Source organism: Apodemus sylvaticus, chromosome 22 (assembly GCF_947179515.1).
Source record: "Apodemus sylvaticus chromosome 22, mApoSyl1.1, whole genome shotgun sequence".
In the NCBI taxonomy this organism is placed as follows: Eukaryota; Metazoa; Chordata; class Mammalia; order Rodentia; family Muridae; genus Apodemus; species Apodemus sylvaticus.
Window position 1 is genome coordinate 52,970,658 of NC_067493.1, and position 22,050 is coordinate 52,992,707.

General features: G+C 51.0%; 1 protein-coding gene across 2 annotated transcripts in view; it reads left to right on the forward strand.

The window, feature by feature from the left end:
* The window catches only part of Ccdc60 (coiled-coil domain containing 60), a 161,063-nt gene extending 142,317 nt beyond the window's left edge, over nt 1-18,746 (forward strand). For both annotated transcript variants that reach the window (XM_052168484.1, XM_052168485.1), the window contains exons 8-14: nt 1,723-1,807; nt 6,267-6,338; nt 8,375-8,437; nt 8,982-9,104; nt 10,478-10,609; nt 13,198-13,387; nt 18,645-18,746. In XM_052168484.1, the coding sequence (XP_052024444.1) occupies nt 1,723-1,807; nt 6,267-6,338; nt 8,375-8,437; nt 8,982-9,104; nt 10,478-10,609; nt 13,198-13,387; nt 18,645-18,746 (767 nt within the window). The remainder of the gene's footprint in view (nt 1-1,722; nt 1,808-6,266; nt 6,339-8,374; nt 8,438-8,981; nt 9,105-10,477; nt 10,610-13,197; nt 13,388-18,644) is intronic.
* Nucleotides 18,747-22,050: the final 3,304 nt, after the last annotated feature.

Consider the following 22,050-nt stretch of genomic DNA (forward strand, 5'->3'; position numbering starts at 1 on the left):
CAGCCTATCTTTTGAGAGACAAGAACCCAACTCGCAGGAGCCAGGCATCAAAAAAGTATTTGCAAAGCTTACGGAACAGAGCACATCAAGTAAGAAAGTCAAAGCTGCTTCTATCATTCTTGGTCCAGAGGAGACTGCTGGAGGGTGGGGGGATTTGTAGATCTGCAGGGATTTCATTGGCATCGGCACTTCCGGGGGCGTGGCTAGGGAAAGCATCATATGGTGGTTCCCACCTGGAGGCAGCAAAGGCCCAAGTGAGCGGAAAGGAAGGGGCTGAAACAAGCCCTGGAAGATATACGGTCCCATGTCCCTGTTTCCTCTGGCTACACCCCGCCTCCTAGCAGCACATCCAGAATGGACTCGGCCCTGGTGAAGTTTGCCCCCTCAAGACCGAGACCGGTGGCAGCATTCTCAAAACCCCATGAAAGGAGACCAAACCTCCGACACATGGAACCATGATGAGGGTCAGCTGACATGGTGGTGTGGGCTGGAAATCACAGCCTGTGTGAAGCCCACTCCGTGTGCGGCAGAAACAAGGACAGTGTGGTCACATCTTAGCTCCTTTCAGAGGGAATTACAGGGTCTGGCTGTTTATGCAAAGGCTTGGTTTTCCAAGGCTGGCACTCTCTTCAAGCAAAGTGCGATTGCAATTGTGGTCTGGATTCAGGCTGCAAATCACCCGTTTGGAAAATCAGCAGTCCAAGCTCCCCAAACAAGATTTCTTGTCAGAACCTGAGACCGTTTTCTGCGGTGGAAGCAGAGTTTAAGATCCTTTCATGGGGCTGGAAAGATGGCTCAGTCGGTGAACTGCCTGCCGCGCCAATATGAGAGCCTGAGTTCAGTCTCCTCACCCACATAAAAAGCCAGGGACTGTGGTGCCTGCCAGTGACCTCAGTGCCCAGCAGGGAGACTCGGGACAAAGACTTGCTAGCCAGACAGTCTCCTCAGTCAGTAAGCTCCAGCTTCAGAAACACACTCTCGGCTCAACAACATGAGGTAGAGATTGAACACACCAAATTTTGACCTCTGATCTCACATGTGTACACACATGCGTATGTCCACATACACATACACACGGGAACAGGTATATGCCACATGCAAAAGATAAATTATGGGATGGTTTTACATCAAGGAGTGGTGGTGGGATAGTGTGCTGAGGGTTTCGTGTGTCAACTTGACACACGCTGGGGTTATCACGGAGAAAGGAGCCTCCCTTGAAGAAATGCCTCCATGAGATCCAGCTGTAAGGCGTTTTCTCAATTAGGGATTGATGGGGGAGGGCCCAGCCCATTGTGGGTGGAGCCAGCCTATTGTGGGTGGGGCCATCCCTGGGCTGGTGCTCTTGGGTTCTATAAGAGAGCAGGCTGAGCAAGCCAGGGGAAGCAAGCCAGTAAGAAACATCCCTCCATGGCCTCTGCATCAGCTCCTGCTTCCTGCCCTGTGTGAGTTCCAGTCCTGACTTCCTTTGGTGATGAACAGCAGTGTGGAAGTGTGAGCTGAATGAACCCTTTCCTCTTGCTTCTTGGTCATGATGTTTTGTGTAGGAATAGAAACCCTGACTAAGACAGACAGGTAACCTGCCAGCCCGCTGGGAGCTGCCCCTTCTAGGGCCTGGCAGGATCCCTGTCTGAGCCCCTGGCTCCCACGGCAGAGGCATCCCCAGGCTTGGCATGGGATCCATCCTATCTCCACATCAATGGTAACCTCTCCTGTCCCCATCAGACTTGCAGAAGCTCCTGGAGATGGTCCGGGAAGATGCCCGGAGAACCATCTTGGTGGAGAACGAGATGCAGAAGAAAGCCCCCAGGTATGTCCGCCATCTTAATTCCTCCGGCAGATAAAGGGTGTCAGTCAAATAGCGACGGCCGCCATGATAGCAGTCACCAACTCGAGCCAAACACCGAGCCGGGTACTTGCGTATGTGTGCAACTGCCCCGGATTCTTACAATCACCCCTCAGGGTGGGAGCTGCTATCTTTACCTCACAAATAAAAAAACAGGGGTCAGAGAGGCTAAAACTGACAGACACGCAGCTGGCGAATGGTGAGGTGACTCAAACTGCTTACATCTAGATGGTTCTAACTCCCAAAAGCAGCCGCCTTGATGGCCTGGAGTCCTGTTGTTACCTACCCTCCTCATGAATATTTATGAGCACTTGTAAACTATGCACTCAAGGAGAGCAGGAAGGCCTAAGTATTTAAAAATTAAAAAATTAATCCCAGCACTTGGGAGGCAGAGGCAAGCAGATTTCTGAGTTCGAGTCCAGCCTGGTCTACAGAGTGAGTTCCAGGACAGCCAGGGCTACACAGAGAAACCCTGTCTCAAAAAAAAAAAAAAAAATTAAAAAATTAAAAAATAGGGGTTTTTACATAAAATAATGTTGCTTTCGAGGTTGGTCAGAGAAGTATCTTCTGAAGCCAGCAGTTATCAATACAGAGACTCGAAACAGGTCAAAGCGCTGAGGACAAACAGCTGTTTGGTGCTAGGTATGCATAGACAGGGAAGAGAGAATGTAAGACCAGGAGGCTGTGGTGAGTGGTGAGACCTCAAACTGCTGTCTCCTGGATACAACACAGCTGCCACACTTTTTTTATTAATGATTTATTTATTATATGTAAGTACACTGTAGCTGTCTTCAGACACACCAGAAGTGGGCGTAGGGTCTCATTATGGATGGTTGCTGGGTTTTGAACTCAGGACCTTCAGAAGAGCAGTCAGTGCTCTTAGCCGCTGAGCCGTCTCTTCAGCCCTCCCTGCACTCTTAAACCTACTGCTGTCATGGCGACGTGCATAAGATCTGAGCAAGAGCCAGGCATCAAGACCAGTCAACAATCCAATGGGTAGTAGTGATTCGGTGCTTGACACAAAGGGGGGGGGGGAAGAGGGAGGGAGGGAGGGAGGGGAGAAAAGGAGGGAGGGAGAGAGAGAAGACATAGGTTAGAAGAGATATATTGAGGGGTGTTTAGTAGGGGAGTTAGGAGAAGACAGTTGGAATGGATATGATCGAGATGCATTGTGTACAGGCATGGAGTTGTCAAAATTAAAAGATGAACAAAAATATAGGAGCTTTGAGCTACGGGAAGCTCGGTGGTGGAGGACTTGGTTAGTGCATGCAAAGCACTTCAGAGAGAGTCAGAGAAATCCAAACATAAGATAAGCGTGCTAGTATATACATATAATCTCATCACTCGGGAGATGAGGCCGGAAGATCTTGAGTTTGAGGCCAGCCTGGGCTACACAGCAAGACCCTTGGCTTAAAACAGGTTGGGGCAGGGGCGTACCAATCTAGTCAGGGAGGGATAGTCATGAGAATCAGTTTCTTCTTTCTTTGGGATAAAGTCGGGCAAAGGCCTGCCTGTCATCAGTAATGGACATACAGGGTCGGGGAGGAACGTGCGGGCAGCCATATGCAGTGGTGGTTAGGAGGGACCACGGCACATCAGGGGATGGAAACAGAGCCGAAACAGGATAGAGAAAAGCACGCGCTGGTGAGGGACTTCATCTTGGAAGCCCTCACCTGGAGGATTTTTATTCTCACGCTAAAAGCACAGGCATCTTTGGACACTCCCAAGTAGTGCTGAACTTGAGCCCAAGATGCCCATTTTTCTGGTGAAAAGCCTCCCCCACAGGCCTGTGGCCTCTAAAACTGCCCCAGAGAAAATGCTGGGTGTACAGTCAGAGCTCCCCTCCTCACGGGTGGCTCCCTCTGAGAAAGCAAATTACTTAGGGAAACAAATGAAGCGAAGAGGAAGTTCATCATCAGCCTCGGCCTACTGGGACGCCAGCTATGACTTACTGGTTATCGTTACCGCTGTAATTATGCTCTGCCCGATGTTTTCCGAATACATCACACTCCACCTCTGCCTGTCACTGATGAATCTGTCTGCCGCAGCCTCAGCTCAAACACTCAGCCGAAGGTGGCACAGTGCGGAGGCTCAGACAGTGCCAGCCCATAAGGCACTCTCCGGGTCAGCATTAGGGACAGACGAAGGAAGCTGGCAAATGTCTACTCAGAGAGAGACCTCCCTTCTTGTAAAAGCTTCTAAGTCAAGTTGGTGAGGATCTGAAGCCCAATGCTGGAGGGCAGGTGTCTCCTTCCTCCCTAAGCACGTGTCCTCCCACCTGTAAAATGAGACTGTGGAGCACCTAGGTATGTGGAGCACTTAGGAATAGGGAGGACCTAGGAATGAGGAGCACCACCAAGGTATTTGGAGCACCACCAAGGTATTTGGAGCACCACCTAGGTATGTGGAGTACCTAGGTATGTGGAGCACATAAGTATGTGGAGCATCAAGGTATGGCTTGGAACCTAATAGACTAGGGAATGTCTCCATCCTATCATTCAATTTCTGTGTGATAACTGGCACACTGTTTCTCCTGAGTTTTATTACAGTGCTGTAAAATAAATCCCCTTAGCAACCTATCCAAAATGGCCATAGCGAGATTAGTAAACCATACTGTGCTTGTAAAGTACTCTGAGGGTGTCTCAGCGAGTCTCTAGAGCATTTAGGGAGATGATGCATTTACTCACATGACAGCTTCTTCCTGACATAGAGTTAGCAACCAATGGATGCCTGGCGGGGGACAGTCATTACTCTTATTCCTTATAGAAGAGCCACACATCTTTGCAGCAGTGTGCTGAGACAGGTGTGTCTGCTGTCACTGTCACCACGTGTTCTGTTCCATTTTCTATTGCTGTGATGAAACACTAACTTAAACCAAGTCAGGAAGGAAAGGGTTAACGTCAGTCTGCAACTCATGGTCAGGCAGCCCAACACTGAGGGAAGTCCAGGCAGGAACCTGGAGACAGAAACTGAAGCAGAGAGGCCAGGGAAGAACGCTGCTCCCTGCTCCCCGTGGCTTGCCTTCCTACACTACCCAGGACTGGCTGCCTAGGGGATGACACCACCCACAGTGGGCTTGGCTCACCCACATCGGTCATTAATCAATTCAGTTCCTTTCAGACATGCCTACAGGCCAATCTTATGGAGGCATATTCTCAATCAAGGCTCACTTTTCCTAAATGCTCTAAATTCTGTCAAACTGACAAAAATTTAAAAAAAAAAAAAAAAAACCCTACCCAGTACAGCTCACCTCACAAGACATCGAACATCCATGATGACTCCCATATGGTTCATAAAGCACCTAACCCTGGAGAAACCTTTCACGTGGACTCTGACTTTGATTCGATGATAACCACAGCTATGGAGAAACTCTAGAAACCGCCCTTCCCTGTTAATTCTTTCTCAGAAAAAAATGAAATCTCACCAACTCAGTAAAGCACCAGATATTGAAGCCTCTGTGGAACTAAAGGAGATGGGAAAAGCCCTAGCTCCCCTCTTGTCACACTGAGGTCAGCTGACAGGCTGGGAGCTCCACAGGGACCTCTCTAAAAAACCAGCGCCACCCAACCCCAGCCCGAAGGCTATAGGAAGATGGCTTCTTTGTCACATGTACTGATGGTTCCTACATGATACTGGGGACCAGAACCGTGTGTTTGGGAAGACACCAGCGTCTAGACCTTATCTCAGACCCACCAAGGCAGAAGCTCCAAAGCAACTCTGGTTTCTAGTAAGCCCTTCAAGTGGACTCTATCTCCCAAGTCCTGGCAATTCGACTGTGTGACTGGATTTCCACGGAGAATGTAGTTCTGGGCTTCTGTGAGGATGCTCATGTGTGTGTGTGGGGGGGGGGGTAGTTCCAGGAACATTGACATTCTACAGGTGTGAAATTACAGACATCTGTGGAAGTCTTGGTGTGAGTAGAACTCTAGGTGAGTATGTGATTCTGGGTGAGTGTGTGATTTCTGGATGAGTGTGTGATTCTAGGTGTGCTTTACAAATGCCCCATGTGTCTGTACATGTGTGTGTAATTCCTGTTGTGCATGTAAAATTCTAGGTACGTTATTAATTCTAAAAATGTGAATATCATTGTGTGTGTGTGTGGGGGGGGTGATTAAATGACTGTGAGTTCCTGAGTGAGGTGTAGTGCTCCAGTAGCTATGTGTGTGTTTCTGGGGTTCTGCAATTCTCTAAAGGGGGCGGATCACCCTGGCATTGGTCAGTGTGACTCCAAGGAAGCGAGGGAGTCTAAACGCAGATTCTGAGTCTGGACATGCGGCCCAGAATCTGTGTTCTCAGTAACCCCACTAAGCGTTCCCTCCGCTGGGCCTCCTCTGCTCTGTAGCTCACTCGGGGTCCGACATCCAACCTGCTCTACAGGGCGTAGCATCTGACATTTTGTTAAAAGTTTCCTCATGCTTTGCAGCATCCTGTCTTTAGTCAAGCAAATCAAGAGCGACTATGGGTGGAAGGAGTGGCAGACCACACACAAGTCCAGGTAGGAAATTGCGAAGCCTGCAAGCAGCTGGGGAGAGATGGGGAGCCCGGGGGGGGGGGGGGTATGAGAGGGGGCGGGGCGGGGCGGGGGAGGGGCACAGCGGCAGGGAAGCCGGTCCTGTCTCAGGACTGCCACACAGAAGCCCAGGGAGAAGGGCTGGGAGGGGCGCCTTTCCCTTCTTTTGACGTCACTGAAAACAGGCTCCTTTTGCCCCCGGGGCTGACAGTGAGCATCCAGACACTTCCCTCCCCGACGTTTCTATCCCATGATTTTAATTGAACTCTCCCACCTGTGAAGAGACCCAGCTGCGAGAGCATGCCACGTGACCCTCCCCTCCTTGTCTTCTATTAAGTTTCATCTTGCCTACCCGAGATCTGCAGCATGAAACTGCGGGGCAAATACACACAGGCCTAGAGGACCTTACTCCGCGTGAACTTTACCTCTTGCCTTTCCTGGAGGACTCTGTCGTGTGACGTGGAGTTGGTCCCCGATTCGAACCTTCCTAGGTCCCCTCTGTGGGTCAGAAACTGTACTAGGTCTGGAAGCGTCAATGTTCAGACATCTGACGGGGACCCCGTGCTTTGGGCCCTTAGCACAAGGAAGCCCATGGAGACCTCTCAGGGTGTTATAAGTGCACGCAATAGGTTGGGATTCTGAAAGCACCGAGGGAGACACAGGTGGCTGGACTACTTTGCTTCTGAATTTGGAGCATTCTCTGGGCTTCCTCAGGCCTGAATTATAGAGTAAGCCTTCACAGCGGGTCTAACGAGCACTGATTTCGGATTAGCACTGAGCATGAATGGTTCTGGAGTCTACACAAGGGAGTTCCAAGCCAGCCTGAACTACATAGCGAGACCCTGTCTCAAAAGCAAAAATGATGCTCAGGGATAAGGAAGCGGCTCAGTTGATAAAGAGTGTGTGTCATGCAAGCAGAAAGACTAAGTCTGAGTCTCTAGGTCCTACATTAAAAGCAAGGTGGCTGCATGCATGTGCGCGGGCGCGCGCCCGCGCACGCACACACACACACACACACACACACACACACACACTGATATTCAAACGTCCTGGGAGAAAGGCGTCGGGGTGGGGGGGAGGGGAAAGGTCTAATCTGGCGAATGCTCATCTCCTCATGGGAACTGGCCCAGCTAGAGACCCAGGGCAGAAGCCTAACACAAGGGGCCTAATCACTCCACAACTAGAAAGAGTCAAGGGCTGTATCCTAAAGGGCGGGGTCTGGCTAGTCCAGCAACAGCGTCTCCCTAAGGAAAGGCCAAGAATCCAGTGGGTGTTCAGTCTACAAGGCTAGAAGTCTCTGCTTGTCCTCAGTCTGTGTCAGAATCCTGAGGGAGTGGGTTCTAATTGCAGCGAAGGAAAGCCGCAGCAGCCAGAAAGATGAACTTCCCAGAAAGGGTAAGGGCAAGCGGACGAACTTCCGCTGTTCCCCCTCTGCTCACTCACCAGGAGCTATGGCGTAGGTTGAAGCTGGGTCCGCCCACCTCAAATGAGCCAATCAAGTGTCGGCCCTCACCCACGCGCCCAGCTGCCCTGGTTTTAGCTCTTTCCAGGTGGTCAAGTGGACAGCCTGGATTAGCCATCCAGGGTCCGGGTTTAGCAAGGCGTCTCCATGAGTGAACTGAGTCTGCAGAGAACCCCGAAGGCAGCGTAGGGCGGGCTGGGGGAGGAGCCCCGGCCGCCCCTTTACCAGCATGCACCTGTGAAGATGCAGGTCATCCCGACACCACGCTGAGGCGAAAGGTCAAAGTCAAGGAGTCTGTGGGTGCAGGGCTCACTCTGGACTGTGAGACAAAACAGCAACCGCAGAGATGGCAGAAAGGGGGCGAGGAGGACACTCCAGGCAGAAAGCGTGACAGGCATAAGATCAGAGACGAGACGGAGCACACCGATGGGTGCTGGATCCTGGTGCCCAGATTAAGGGGCTCCACTGCGCCTGAATTCTGGGGGCCTAGCACATGCCGGGAGGGCCTCAGTGGGACCTCTTATGGAAACCACTAGAAACTGCCCCCTTGGTCTTTCAGCGAGCGGTCCAGCACTACGAGTGGAGAAAGCCATATCCAGGTGACGCAGAAGAAGTCGAAGAGGTAAGCCGGGTGGGGAAGTGGACTGTGTGGGCCGGAGGCAGACCTCGCAGTCGTAATGGCATCCTCTGTCTTCTGGAACCATGGACATAGCTCAGTTGCAGACCAGATTCCCCGAAGCCATAGACAGGAGAGAGGGACATGGATCTCACAGACCTGACACTGGACAGCACTGTAGAAAGTGATGTGTGATCCCTTGACAGTACACAGGCCACATCCTAAGTATAGTCCCCATGACTCCTGCCACACGGAAGCGTGGTCTCATTTTACACAGCAACAGGCAGAGAATTGGCCACATGTAACGTCCCGTCCTCGGTCATCCAGCTGAGATGGGATAGAAATAAGAGGCGGAGCTCACGAGGTACCACCCATTCTCTCAGCCTCCTAAGAAGATGCTGAGGGAGGCTCTCAGGGAAAACGGAGAGCCTGGTTGGACACCAACTCCTCCCACTTTGGGGCATCTTGGGCTCAGGGAGGCCAGTGGGACCCATGAAGCTGTCAGGAATACCCACTGGGCCCCATTCCCTAATTCTTCTCTTGTCAACAGCCGAGCTAACCGTGACATCATCTATTGCAAGACTGGGGTGTGTAACACCATGCGGGCCAAGTTTTACAGCGTAGCCCAGGAGGCCGGCTTCTGCCTGCAAGACAAGATGGAAATCCTCAGGAAGTAAGAGCGCACACATGTCCAGTTCACTGCAAGGACGTGTACCTGGCACCTACCCCAGGCTCAGCACGTGTCCAGTGGCCGGGCCTTAGAGTAATGGCAAAGAGAGACATCCCGCCACCCTCGGGGAGCTGCCTCTGCCTCTGGGAAAACAGAATCGAAATCTCTGCATCCACAGAGAGACACAAGTTAGAATCATCCCGTGTGGGAAGAGAGGAGGACGGAAGGAAGAGAGAAGAGAAACGGCAAAGGAGAAAGAGGAGGGGGAGGAGCAGGGGAGGATGGGGAGGAGCAGGAGCAGGAAGAGGTTCCTGAGGGGAGGAGCCAGAAGCCAGGCATCCTGAGTCAGGCTGGGTAACACAGGAGGCCCTCTCTAAGGAGGAGGCGTTAGGATGCTCATGGCGGAAGCAGAGGAACCCAGAGGAGAAGAAACAGGCAAGAGAATCATCCCAGGTGGCAGAGAAACTACATTCAAACTCTCAAAGCAGGACGTACCTGGGGACTCTGGTAGGGGCAAGACATTCATTCACACACACGCAGTCAGAATACCGTCAGCGAGGATCAGTGTCCGTCAGCGAGGATCAGTGTTAAGAAGCCGCAGGGCTCCTTCTCCTTACTACAGCCCGTCTCCTAACTAAGGTGACCGCGTGTCCCAGGGAGCTCACCCTAGACCTTTGCCGTTCCTCACCATTTCTGCTGCAAAGCCAACCCCCAAGGGTGAGGGGCGTTATTTAGAACCCATACAGCCGCCTCCACAAGCACACTCAGAGACGTCTCGTACTGAGGGCTCTGTACATGGCAAAGCAGTAGACTAAGATCCAGACCCAGAGACTCCAGCTAGGAAGTTAAGAAAGGAAGGAACTCCCACCAAAAAGCAAAATCCCAGAGGGCAGAGGTGGTCAGAGAGCCAGAGAAACCAGATCATAAAGGCCTTCACTAGCCTACCGGTGGAGGTCACACTTTGTCCCTAAGGCTCTGATCACAGGGACGAGGCATGGAATTCTAAGCATGATGATGCATTGGAAAGGGAAGAACTGGGTCACCTGGGACCTTAAGGGATAATCTAAAGATGCACAGTGTGGGTGCTGGGGGGGGGGGGGCATCAGCCACAGACATAGTCTCAGCATGAATCCTCTGTGGAGGGAGGGCGTGGGGGCAAATGATAAGATTAGGGGAGAGAGGAACCAACAGGAGTTAAGCACCTACTGTGTGCCTGGCAGAACACTGAGTGCTCTTGAAGAGCGCCATTGATTTACAATGTAACAGCAGCCCTGTTGTTGAAGAAGAGGTGGGTCGTGATACCTGAAGGATGGGGGTGGGGGAGAAGGAGGGGAATCGTGTGTGTGACTGATGTCCTCTTCCACACAACTTCACAGACGCCAGGAGGAACGAGGCCTCCAGAAGTTCCACTCCTTTATTGTCGCCTCGAACTTCCAGAAGGACATAGCAAAGATGAGACACCAGGTCTCGATAGTGAAGGGGGATGCGGAGGAGATTGCCGACCACTGGTGAGACCCTGCGGACCACACAACAGGGTCCCTGGGGCTTGGGTCAGGGTCAATCCCAGCGTTCTTTAGTAGCCTAGAGACATCACCTCCCAGCTACTGTTGGCCACCAGTCGGGAACCCTCGGATCAAATCACAATCAGGGGTACCTATCAGCTTCAGAACCACTCATCATGAAACCTGTACCAGGTTTCACAGTTACCTTGTGTTTCATCCAGATTTAGAAATAAGGAGAGTTCACTTGCCAAGACTCACTTGTTCTCTCTCTCTCTCTCTCTCTCTCTCTCTCTCTCTCTCTCTCTCTCTCTCTCTCTCTTTCTCTCTCTCACTCTCTCTCTCTCAAGAGCAATATCAAAACTGTTCATCAAAGCAATATCTATCTGCCGAGTCTGAGTTCTGTGAAGTCATCACTGCATAACCCCATAAAAATAATCAAATCTCTCAGGGGTGCAGTCGCAGGCAGACATACCCTAGGAACACTGTACCTCAGTGCACTGAAGAACAGGCAGCCGCGTAGTGAGGGCTGGGTGCTGCCACACGGCAGGGTGACAGCCCAAGGCTATATAGTGAGACTCTGTCTTAAAAAGACAAAGCAGCAAAACAAAACAAAAAAAAGAAGTCCGGACATATCGCACACGTGCCCAGATATACGTGAGCAGCTGTAAGAAATCACTATGAACGGAGGGACCGACAGGTGGCAGAGGCTACCCTAAGAAAATGTAATGTTACTATCCCCAAGCCCTGGGAGATACACATGAAACCCCTATTTGATAAGGAAACTGGGACTGGACGGACTCCATTCCCTCGTCCCAGGCCATAGTTTGTACGTGGTGAGCACAGGATGTGAGCCTCTGCCTGCTCCTACGCTGCATGCCCGCTTGCCAGATCCAGTCGGAGTCTGACGTATCAGGTAATCCCCCCAAAACCCCAGTTCTGCCAAGAATGAGTAAAAGATCTAAGAAAAACAGAGAAAGGGGGAGGTGACCTAGAATCCCTCCCGTGTTCTTACTGATGCAGAACAGGACAGGGCGAGCCTGAGCTTTAGGAGAGATGTTGGAATTACCCACAATGCCTCACTCCCCCGGAGCTTCACTGTCTGATGAGCTGGAGCTATCCCCAAAGATACACGGGCTTGCAGGGCTCCCAGTCCCAAAGGTGCCGTGTGTGTGTGTGTGTGTGTGTGTGTGTGTTGGGAGGCAGAGTTAGTTCATAACCCTCCCTGTCTGGGAGGAAAGCAGAAGGGTTAGACACTAACTTACACGGAGGTATTAGTAAAGAATCAGTGCGGAGCTTCCGACCTCAGAGCCCGTCTAATGGGGAAACAGGGGCCACCATAGCAGGGTTAAAAGTAGCGCACGCCTTTAATTTTAATGCCAGCACTTGGGAGGCAGAGGCAGGTGGGATTTCTGAGTTTGAGGCCAGCCTGGTCTACAGAGTGAGTTCCAGGACAGCCAGAGAAACCCTGTCTCGAAAAACCAAAAAAGAAAAAAGAAAGAAAAAATGCTCTCTCGGAGGCCAACCACTGAGCACCTACTGTGTATCAGCCACAGGCAGGGCCCATGCTGTCACAGGGATTCACGCTACACGAAGACGCAGGAAGGAACATATAAAAGCGTTCCCTAAGTAGGAAAAACCAGAATCCAAGAATGCTGGGTGGGCCAAATTCTTCAAAGCCTTCTGCTGCAGTCCGAGGGCACAAGTCATCGCAGTCATCATAAATTACACGATAGCTATTATTGATTTGTTAGTGCAGTGGGGGAGGCGGGTGCAGAAAGTAGGGGGCAGGCCCCAAGGTGAGAGGGCAACTTTGTGGATTCTCTTCTCGCCTTCCACCTTTCTGTGGGCTCTGGAGATCAAACTCAGGTGGTCAGGCATGGGTGGCAAACCTGAGTTTTGCTGTGCCTGCCGGCCCTGAGAACACTTCTGTAATGACGCAGCCATCCAATCACAAGTCAGCCCCGACCACATAGAAAGCATGCTCCTAGAGCTAAGGTAGGTGAGCGGGTGAGATGAGATGGGTTGGAACCCACCTGTCCCACCATCCCAACAACACATGCCCAGTGGTAGCAGGAGACACACAGCCTGTCGGCGGAGCTTATTATCACAGTGACAAAAAAAAAAAAACAAAAAACAACAACAAAAAAAAAAACACATGCTATCACCTCCTTCACCATCATCATTGCTGCTGCCGTTGTCCCCAGAAAACGCCTCCAGATGTGTCCACGCCCCCCCCCCCCAGCATGATTAACAGAAAGGAATCCTAAATGCCCTTTACCCCATTTTGTTTTCTGGGCTTCACGCCATTTGCTTTATGGAAAGCTATGTTACAAGCGCATGCCTTTTAAAGCGTGCCCTTTCCGTGTTAATCCGGGAAACACAGGCTAGCCCTGGCTCTCCCCCACCCCCACCCCTTAAAAGTAAACACTTGCCTCCTGTGTGACAGAAACTGAGCACAACAGGTCCCCCAGGTGAAACCTCAGGCTGGCAGCAGAACAACCCAAGAGCAGTAGAAAAGGAAATGAAGGCCGACCAAGGGGGCTCAGCCTCCTCCTGGTTCCCTAACCAACTGACCCTCTCCTCTTGGGCCGAAGGTACTTTGATCTGTTATCCAAGCTCCCTGAGGATCTAAAGAGCTTCCGGCCAGCCAAAAAGATCCTGACGAAGCTGCAGAAGTTTGGAGAGAACCTGGACCTGAGGATCCGGCCGCACGTCCTCCTGAAGGTGCTCCAGGACCTGCGGGTCTGGGAGCTGTGCTCCCCGGACATTGCGGTGGCCATTGAGGTAATGAGCGCCCCTCCCCCACAGCATCCTGGGCGTTCTCAGTCAGCTCCTGCTTAAGGGCGGGGTAGACCAAGTCTTCCCAGAGCACAAAGATCCAGCCCTCGGGAAGCCCTAAAGGGAGTGGGAGTGTGGCCTGCCCTTGGGTCGTTAGAGTCTAGTCAGTGGTGCTCCCTGGAGACAGGGAGGCTGGAGGAGATGGATCCTTGAAACGAGCATCTCCAAGCAGGCTACCAAATGTCCGAACATGTGGTGGGTTCATGGGTCGGCACTGTGGCCCTCACTGGGTGCTTGTGGGGAACGTGGGGCCTCAGGCACCAGACCAGATTGACCGATGTGTTAACAAGGCCCCGGGCATGCTGAATGCACAGTGAGTGATGCAGGAACATTGGATGTGCAGTGATGCATCCTGGTTTAATGTAAAGCAGGGAGGACCTAGCCAACCAGGGCAACTGAGAAAGGTAAGACTTAATCTCGGAGCTGGAGAGATGGCTTAAGAACACTGACTGCTCTTGCGAAGGTTCTGAGTTCAAATCCCAGCAGCCACATGGTGGCTCACAACCATCTGTAATGAGATCTGACGCCCACTTCTGGTGCATCTGAAGACAGCTACAGTGTACTTAGGTATAATAATAAATAAATCTTAAAAAAAAAAACACTAATTTTTTTTTAAAAAATTAAAAAAAAAAGTTTTAATCTCTGACTTGAACATTGAGAAGTCCGAATCATGGAGAGAAGGCACAAGACACAGCGACAAGAAGATGGCCCCTGTGAAGCCCCCCTCCCCAGCAAGACACAGCCTGACTTGTTGGAGAAACACTTTGGAAGCCAGTGGGTGTGGCAGAAAGAGATCAAGAAGGTGGTGTGTCAGCCTGAGGAGACCTGTGAAGGTTGCGGTAGAGATTCAGGACTCAAGGGTGGTGAGAGGTGTTCACCTTCTCCATCCCTGAAGGCCTGGCACATCAACAGGAGTGAGGATGCCACGGAAAAGCTAAAGTGCTTTTGGAGCTGGAGTGGTCCAGGCGTGGATTCCCGGCTGCTCTGGAGGCTGAGACAGAAGGGTCGCAATGCCAACGCCTGCCTGGGCTACGGGGTAAACCCAAGGTCATTCCTGACGACTTAGCCAGACCTGGTCTCAAAATCAAACAAGGCAGGAAGGCTGGAGAAGTCACCCACTGACAGAGTGCATGCAAATCAGATGTGACGCCCTGACTTAAAAACGACTTAGGTGCATCCTTGCATCCAATGGTTATGTCTTTTAAGGACTATTTATTTTTACCATGTGCATGTGAGTGTTTGTCCGCATGTACATACGTGTACCATGTGCAACGCCTGGTGCTCTTACACGCCAGAAAAGGCCACCAGAGCCCTTGGAGCATGTTCCCTATGGTTACAATCTGCCATGTGAGGTCCAGGAAGCAAATTCAGGCATTCTGCAAGAGCATTTGGTGGTCTCTACTTCTGAGCCAAGGCTCCAGGCCAGTGGTTCTCAATCTGTGGGTCACGGCCCCTTTGGGTGTCAAATGACCCTTTCACAGAGGTCATCTAAGACCGTTTAGAAAAAACAGATATTCACATTATGACTCATAACAGAAACAGAATCACAGTTATGAAGTATAAATAAAAATAATTTTATAGTTGATGGTCACCACAGCATGGGGAACTGTATTAAAGGGTCACAGTGTTGGGAAGGCTGAAAGCGCCGGGCCTAGCCCTCACTTTGTCTTTAAATTATGTGCACTGGAGGAGTTGCACATGAGTGCAGGTGTACACCAAGGCCAAGAGAAGCCATCAGACCCCGCCCCCCACCTGCCCTGGAGCCGGAGTTACAAGCAGCTATGAGCCCCCTCACATGGGAGCTGGGAACCGAATTTGGGTCATCTCCAAGAGCAGCAAACCCACTTAGCTCCCTGATTTCTCTCTCCATCTCATGCTTCCTTAATATTAATACATTGGGGTTTTTTGTTGTTGTTGTTGTTTTGTTTTTGTTTGGTTGGTTGGTTTTGGTTCTTGGAAACAGGGTTTCTCTGTGTCACCCTGGCTGTCTTAGAACTCACTCTGTAGACCAAGCTGGCCTCAAACTCAGAAATCCACCTGCCTCTGCCTCCCAAGTGGTGGGATTACAGGCGTGGGCCACCACGCCCGGTAACAGGTTGTATTTTAATTAGGCGCATTTTGACAGGGGCTTCAGCACCTCCTGGAAAAGAAGCAAAATCGCATGTGAGTCTCTAAGAGTAGACAGTGTTAAGGATGACCTGGGGGGTGTGCACAGGGGGGTAAGGTCAAGGGTGGTGGGGGAGCCGGCCCCGTGTAGCAGTTCAGACACCCCCCCCCCCAGGGACACCTCTGACAGACGAGACACAAGGAACTTGAGGGCAGCCGACCACCTCCCCGCTCCACACTCATGGATTCAGTTAACAAGGTGCACCAGAAGAGTCTTTCTCCCTGAGTAGGAAAGCTGTCCCCTCTCCTAAAGGCGAGCTCCCAGGACTGGGACTCCTGCCGAGGAGGGAGCATCACAGACCGCCTAAGAGCAAGATCCCACGCCAAACACCGGGGTCGGTGTGCCGTGAGCCCTTTTTTCCTGGGATGTAATGCCACAGCTGTTCTTGACAGACTAACGCTCGCCTGCACAAGGTAAAAATTAATAAATCTTAAAGGAACTGCCGAGCCAGAAGGAAGACTTTAAGGACAAATGACTTTATAAAAGTTGCCCAGGCCATTGACAGAGAGGTGGCCATAACTTAGCACTGTTATGTTAAGCTTTAAAGGCCCAGACTACCAGAATTTCTCTAGGTAGAACCTAGATCGTACATAAACATGCGCGCACGCTCACACACACACACACACACACACACACACACGCACATGCACACACACATATGACATGAAAAAGGGGAGTGAGGACAGGAGGGGCCACTGGCCATTGTTAATGAGCTTGCGCTTCTTGAGCCATGGTAAGCCCACCTCTTTATATAATGTTAAGATATTAAAAAGTAAAAAGAGATAAAAAGTTATGTAGCTGGGTTTTCTCGCTCTCCTCAAATTTTCCTGGACGAATGTCAACAAGATGAGCTTAAAATTAGCTTAAAATCGAAGCAGGAAACCAGAGCGAGGCTCTTTCCCCAAACAACCCGTCTGGCCTGAAGGACAGGTCCAGAGTAGCTGAGGTTTTAGACAGCGAGTTCTGCATCACCCCAACACGGCTCAGACATGTGCGTATGAGCCCGAACAGGGGCCGTTCTGATGACGAATTTTCCCCCCAGTGAATCATGTTTGGTTTTTCCAATACGGTAAAAGCCCACGCCTTCGTATCCAAGGATCTCTTACAGAGTGTCATCTACACGAAGCCGGTTACAGATGTGTTCCCCAGCAAAAGAGTTGTTCGGGTGACTGAAGAAGCAGACACCGGCTGGAAGGAGGTCCGAGGAACACGCTGGATGAACACAGCCCACAGCTCCACAGCCCCAAACTCCACAGCTCCAAACGTCATAGCCCCAAGTTCCATAGCTCAAAACCCCGCCCACTTCATTCAACTTTGGAAGCACTGGTCTGTTGGCAAAAGGCAAATGCATTAGTCTGGGCTCTCTCCAACAACGTATAGAGTGAGTATGTATACACAGGAAGGAGATTCATCAGAATGGCTTATGTGCTGTAGTCCTGCCAGCCCCAGCAATGGCCATCTACCAATGGGGGGGACAAGAGCCCAGTCATCATTCAGCCCGCGAGGCTGGATGTCTGAGCTGGTCTTCTAAGAAGCAGGCTCGGGTGCCAGCAGAGGAACGGACCAAAAGCGGGAGCAAGCCGGTAAAGAGAGGGGCTTCCTTCTTCCCTGCCCTCTGTAAAGGCTGCCAGCAGAAAGGTGTGGGCCAAGTCAAAGGTGTTACCTTCCCACCTCGAAAGATCCAGATTAAAAGTGGCTTTGCCCACTTCAAAAGATTTAATTAAGAAATACACGGAGAAATCCTGGCAGCTCGGGGTTTAGCTGATTTCAGAGATCCCAACTTAACCACCAAGAATAGCCACCACAGCAAATTTGAGTGGCCTGTCTGTCTGTCTGTGTCTGTCTGTCTGTGTCTGTCTGTATCTCTCTCTCTCTCCCTCTCTGAGATTTATTTTTAATTCTGTGTATTCCTGTTTTGCCTGTGTGTACAAGCGTGCTTGATGCCTGCCAAAGCCACCTCCCCGGGATGTTCCCGGGTGTCACAGACCAGACCAGCAGTGGCCATTACCATGACTGGTATTGGTACAAGTTTGGCTTCAGGAACTGCTTTAAAGCCACTTCCAGTCACAGCCGTCACCGTGTGTCTCACCCTGTCCACTCTCTGGCCCGTGTCATACTCGATCGATCGAGAAATGGGTGTTGCTGGGCACCGTAAGAGAAACTGACAGTTCAAACAACAGCTTTCTGGATAAGGTGGATCTGCTTCAGAGGTGGCTCTCAGCGAGCCATGGTCTCTCCCTGAACCGCCCTGCACTGGACAGTCACTAGTCCCCGGAGCAAACGTGTCGTCTCTGCTGAATTCAAATAAGAACATCAAAGGGCTGCAGAGATGCCTCTGCAGCTAAGATCACTGGCTCCGTTCCCCGCCCCCATGTGACCCTTCACGACTGCCTGCCACTCCTGTTCCAGGGACTGATGCCCTCCTCCAGGATCCACAGTCACACACATACACTCACACATATAAAATGAAAACATATTTTTTTTCCTAAGAAGAAAGTAACTCAAATTTGTCCTCTGACTAATATAAATTTCCTTAGTATGCTATAAACATCGAGAAGATAAGCCATTACCAAACATGTAAATCAAGAAACATGCATTAAAAGCCATGTATAACATAGCCATATCTGAGTCTGGAGAGACGGTTCAGTGATTAAGAGCACTGACTGTTCTTCCAAAGGGCCTGAGTTCAAATCCCAGCAACCACATGGTGGCTCACAATCATCCGTAGTGAGATCTGGCGCCCTCTTCTGGTGAGTCTGAAGACAGCTACAGTGCCATGTTTTTTAGGCACGTCTTCCAACATCAAATGATACATTTCAGCCACGCACAAACATCTCAGCCACGCACAAACATCTCAGCCACACACAAACATCTCAGCCACTTTTGCACCAACCTAAATATGAGTGTCTGAGTCACCAGGGGCGTCCTGGGTTTCGCTTACAAAGGCTTCTGGGATGTCAGGGAGAGGCTGGGAGTGGTGGTCTAGCCTAGCTTCCAAACCAGCCTCCAAGAGTAACCCCATGTTTGCCCCCACAGTTTGTGAGAGAACACATCATTCACATGCCGCAGGAGGATTACATCAACTGGCTGCAGGGCCGGGTCAGCATGCCCATCAGGCATCGCACCATCCTGACGTAGAGGGGGCCGGTCCCCGTGGAGGGAAGCCAGCCAGCGCCCTAAGCCCAGCCTGTGCGATAGCTGCCTCTCCTCTCTCACGGGCACACAGCACGGAGCAGCGAGACCAGCCGAAGACACTTCTAACAATATGGTTGTCCGTGAGGAACGGTCCCACGCGGCTCTCCCCTCCCCCACCAGGTTCCCTGCCTCCACTCACAGTCCAAAGCTGACTCTGCCGTCTCTCCCCCAGACTCCATCGCCATTCCCCCTTCCCCCAGAAAACCCTGGATAATAAAACTGAGCTGGATGTTTGACATCTGCCCAAGGAAGAATTCAAGGTGTGGAGTTTGGGTGTGGCCGTCAGATTTTAGTAGCACAAGCGATCACGTCTGAGCTTTTGTAAATGTGACAACCCAGTGCCACGGGCTTTGCCTGCATAATATAATTGTTTATATTAGCATATAACATTCCTGAGTACATACTAACAATGTCCCTATTCCATATCATTGGAGCAAGACTGTTGTTCTCGATATCACATACACCATTTTGGTGGACAGAAGGGTGAATAAATGAATGGATAGAGATGGATAAATAGATGTATAGGCAGGCAGTTGGATGGATAAATGGATGGGTAGAGAGATGGATAAGGGGATGGGTGAATAGATGAATGGATGAATGAATGGGTGGATGAATGGGTAGATAGATGGATGAATGAATGGGTGAATGGATGGATGGATAGGTGGGTGGATGGATGGATGGATGGATGGGTGGGTGGATGGATGGATGGATGGATGGATGGATGGGTGGGTGGATGGTGGGTGGATGGATGGGTGGGTGGGTGGATGGGTGGGTGGGTGGATGGATGGGTGGGTGGGTGGATGGATGGATGGGTGGGTGGATGGATGGATGGATGGATGGATGGGTGGATGGGTGGATGGGTGGGTGGGTGGATGGATGGGTGGGTGGGTGGGTGGGTGGATGGGTGGATGGATGGATGGATGGATGGATGGATGGGTGGATGGGTGGATGTGTGGGTGGATGGATGGGTGGGTGGGTGGATGGATGGGTGGATGGATGGGTGGATGGGTGGGCAGATGGGTGGATGGGTGGGCAGATGGATGAATGGACAGGTAGAGTATAGATTAAAAATGGATGGATGGTTAACTGCGATGTACATAAAGAAACAGCATGCTGGGCGGTGGTGGCACACGCCTGTAATCCCAGCACTTGGGAGGCAGAGGCAGGTGGATTTCTGAGTTCAAGGCCAGCCTGGTCTACAGAGTGAGTTCCAGGACAGCCAGGGCTACACAGAGAAACCCTGTCTTGAAAGAAACAGAAAAAAGGAAAAAGAAAAAGAAAAAAGGAAAAAAGAGAAAATAAAGAAGAAGAAGAAACAGCACGTATGTGTGCACATGTATACATACATGTTGTGCATGGGCACATGAGGAAGGCAGAGGTTGACATCAGGATATCTTCTGATAAAGAGAAAAGTGAGAGGAACGAGGGGGCCCTGAGGACAGACAGACAGACAGACTCACAGATGAGCCGCTTGCTCACAATGTGCCACTGACGGATCAGTTGCTCCCTTCTACACGGTGTGGAAATCCATACCCAACATCAATTATCCGACTCCGTCTCCACATCGATTGTCCGACTCAGTCTCCACCGCCCCATGTGCTGCCTCTCTCACTGTTACTGTTCTGCAAACTAGGAGACAGAAGCTTGGAAACATTCTTGCACTCTTTTTAAATTGAAGTTACATTTACTGTTGCTTGTATAGGGTTGTTTGTGTGTGCACATGTGTGCATGTGTGTGTATGTGAGTATACTCGTGTGTGTGTATGTGTGTGTTTGTACATACACATAGGCCAGAGGTGAACGCTGAGTGACCCTCTACCCCTCTGTCTTTTCCGTGTGCTGCTACGATAAAAACACTCTGCCCTGCCGGAGATGGCAGTGAGCGCCTTTAATTCCAGCCCAGCCAGAGCTACACAGTGAGAGCCAGTCTCAAAAAAAAAAAAAAAAAAAAAAAGACAAAAACTAGTAATAGATAAAAACGCTGACTAAAAGCAACTCGGAGAGGAAAGGGATTTATTTGGCTTACAGAGAACAGTCCATCATCATGAAAAAAAGTCAAGATACTAACTCCAGGCAGAACCTGAAGCCCGGGCCACGGTGGATCGCTGGCCGCCCGCTGCCAAGCTCTTTACGAATTGCCCAGCTTGTTTCTGCTACAGCCGCGGACCGCCTGCCTGGGATGGGACCTCACAGGATCGCGCGTGCGATCAAGACAACGCCCCCAACCCCTGGCCCAGCCGTGCCCGTGGGTGAAGGCGGTGAGGTGAGAGGGATTCTGCAGCTCAGTCTCCCTCCTTCCAGAGCTGTCCAGGTTTCTGTCAAGTTGACACACACTGTAGCATTCTTCACATCTAATAGTTTGAGAGGGGCTCTCTCACTGGGCGGGGTTTGTGGACTCAGCTAGAGCGGCTGGCTAGCAGTCTGCTAACACCTCCTGCTTCTGCCTCCCAGTGCCGGGTCCCAGGCACGCGCTTCCCTACCTGGCTGCTTGACGAGTGCTAAGGACCTGGACTCGGGCCCTCACGCTCGCACGGCACTGACTGAGCCATCTCCCCAGACCCTAAACTGATTTGTAACTGATCCATAATTATACAAACATTAAAACTGTGCATACTGTACCAGGTGATTTTTTTTATGTGTACATTGTACTGTGTCCAATCACGGTAAACATAGCTCACTCCTCAAATGATTTATCATTTATAATAAAAATGTCCCAAACCCTTCCCCGTTGTCCTTTAAACAAACTGTAGCATCTGCAGCCACAGCTGTCCCGAGTTGTCACAGCACACTAGAACTTGCCGCCATCCAGCTTTGGCTCGGAACCCTCTGGTCAGCCTTGCCCAACTGTGGGTTCCCCCACTGCTACCCCCAGATTCTCACTGTTGCCGTACAAGGAGGTCATGACATTTGCCATGTCTTGAGAAGTGTGTCCACGAAATGGCTTTAGTGAGCACGCTGTGATACCCGGTGCTGATACTCGGTCTGGTCTCCCTGACGTTCATACGATCCCCATTTTTGTAATTAAGCATATGACGACATACACAGAAGATCTGTGGCAGAGCTGAATCTAGAACGAGGTCTGTTTAGGACAGGAAGTAGCCTGAAATCACAGGACTTGCTGCTTCCTCCACTCCGGGCCCCTTCCCGGTGATCTATTGCTTGGAACTGTGGCGCCATCTAGTGGCGACTGTTAGTACCACTTTCACCATGCCCTTGAGATAAATGTAACTGTCCAGCCAAAAAGGAAA